This window comes from Juglans microcarpa x Juglans regia, chromosome 1D, assembly GCF_004785595.1.
Source record: "Juglans microcarpa x Juglans regia isolate MS1-56 chromosome 1D, Jm3101_v1.0, whole genome shotgun sequence".
Classification (NCBI taxonomy): Eukaryota; Viridiplantae; Streptophyta; class Magnoliopsida; order Fagales; family Juglandaceae; genus Juglans; species Juglans microcarpa x Juglans regia.
Window position 1 is genome coordinate 438,279 of NC_054594.1, and position 2,074 is coordinate 440,352.

The 2,074-nt window shown below is 34.3% G+C and overlaps 1 protein-coding gene across 1 annotated transcript; it reads left to right on the plus strand.

Annotated features, from left to right (window-relative positions):
• Positions 1 to 682: 682 nt before the first annotated feature.
• On the plus strand, positions 683 to 1,641 carry LOC121249021. Its single transcript, XM_041147666.1, has one exon. It carries the CDS (start codon positions 980 to 982, stop codon positions 1,451 to 1,453), a length of 474 nt encoding a protein of 157 aa, XP_041003600.1. The 5' UTR covers positions 683 to 979; the 3' UTR covers positions 1,454 to 1,641.
• Positions 1,642 to 2,074: the final 433 nt, after the last annotated feature.

Sequence of the window (2,074 nt, forward strand, 5' to 3'; positions counted from 1 at the left end):
GCTTGCGTGAGCACTTGTATATAATATATATATATATATATATATATATATATATATATATTACCAATTGCATCACAATTAAATCTCCAAAATGAAGGTCTTGGATTGACCCCTTAAAATAAAAAAAAATAAAAAATACCAATCCTTGCAATAATAATTGACCAAATTTATGTGCAAGAAAAGAAAAAAACTAAGATTCGATGAATCGGGCATTATTAATTATGTTCGTATGTGCGCATATATATATATATATATATATATAATATTCATCGATTTCATCTATTTATTCTTCCAATTAATTCTTCCATTTTGTTGTTTCTATAGATTATGAAAAAATTTATAAACTAATTCATCTCATAAAATCGATTTTATAAGATCAGATAATTGATTATTCTTTATAAACTTATCTAAAACTTTGTCCATAGACAATACACCCTCTCTTATGTACATGCCAGTATTTTTTGTGTTTCTAATCACAGAATAAATAATGTGCCCCACATTTGTCCTATAGAACACTCTGATACGGGTTATGTATTACGTATTGGATTTACACCGTGTCTTGTTCTTATCCCCGCTCTTCTATATTATTCTAATCAATCACTTCTATATTATATATTGAAAGTCACCATATCCCAACATATATTATATCTTCCTCTCTGTCTGATCTGTCCATCACTTTCGTACTGCCATATTTAACCCTCACTACAAATACCCAACCATCTGCATATATATATATATATATATATATATATATATATATATATATATATAAGCCATTATAAAAAACATATATATATCATAACGAAGCCACCCCGCCGCCATCTTATTAATTTTCTTCACAGATCATAACTTCTAATTACCTCCATCGATCCTATTATATAAACGCGGCCATTTTCCCTTGTTAACTACTACTCATTTTGTTTCCTCCTCCATCAATCCCACAAAGAGACAAAAAGTGTTTAAATTACAACCCTGCAACATGGGTAACAACACGGCTGGCAAAGAGACAAAACTCAGCAAGTACATCAAGGCATCCGTTAGAATCCTGGCCAAGATCAGAGACTTCTATATCAAAGGTATGACAGAATGCTCCGGTCGCTTTAACTACGGAACGGGCACGGCTTTGGGTTGCCCCACTCCCCATATATCCACTCTGCCTAAGAGCTTCAGCACCAACTCCGCCAGATCGAGCAACAACAATGAAGATTTCCAGGAGCTTATGAGGGTTGCTTCAACTAGAAGCCTTGGCAATAAGATTCAGGCGGATCTTCTTCGAAAACAGCAGGCCGTCGTTGCCAAGTCTCCAACTACCACTGCACCTAATAATATTCCTCGGAGCCGCAGCGTTGGTTTTGGGAGGATCGATGAAGACAAGCCCTGTGAATTTGAAGAAGTTATAAAGCTCAACGCAGAGGTTTATCCAAGAAACCGAAGTTATGCTGTCTCTAGGTGAAGTAGGTAACTTAATTTTTAAGCATATATACGGTATGAGGAAAGATGATTGAAGAAAGGCGTTTTAAGCATATATTACTATAGGAGTGTTTTGAGGTCAACATGTACAGAGTTGTATATCCAAGAAGCAGAAGCTACGCTCTCTTTGGATCATTTAAATTTTAGTATACTGTTCCTTTTGTTTTTGTTTATCATTCAGTATTTACAGTAACTATATATAACTATATATATATATATAGTGTTTGGGGATTTGCTATTTGATACTTTCGAAGTTGTTTGTTCCAAAATACAGTTTAGAGATGTGCATATATGTTTGAGATGTTTTCATGCCTTCAAATGGAGAAAAGGTTTGCCCTTAAAGGGATGTTGAATCACAAGCTGGAGGGACAAGTAGCAGATTGAATTTTCTGATCATGAAGAGATCATATATAGCTAGCTAGCCACGTTGAAGTAACAAAATTTCCTGGTTAATAATTACCAAATAATTGAGAAGATAGAATAATGGCCGGGCGCTGCACATAAATTAGTTAGATTTGGACATTACCATGATCGAGGAAGTACTGTGTACATGATGTTTTGCAAATTATAAACAAGGCCGATCATCAATTTCCAAATTCGGCAG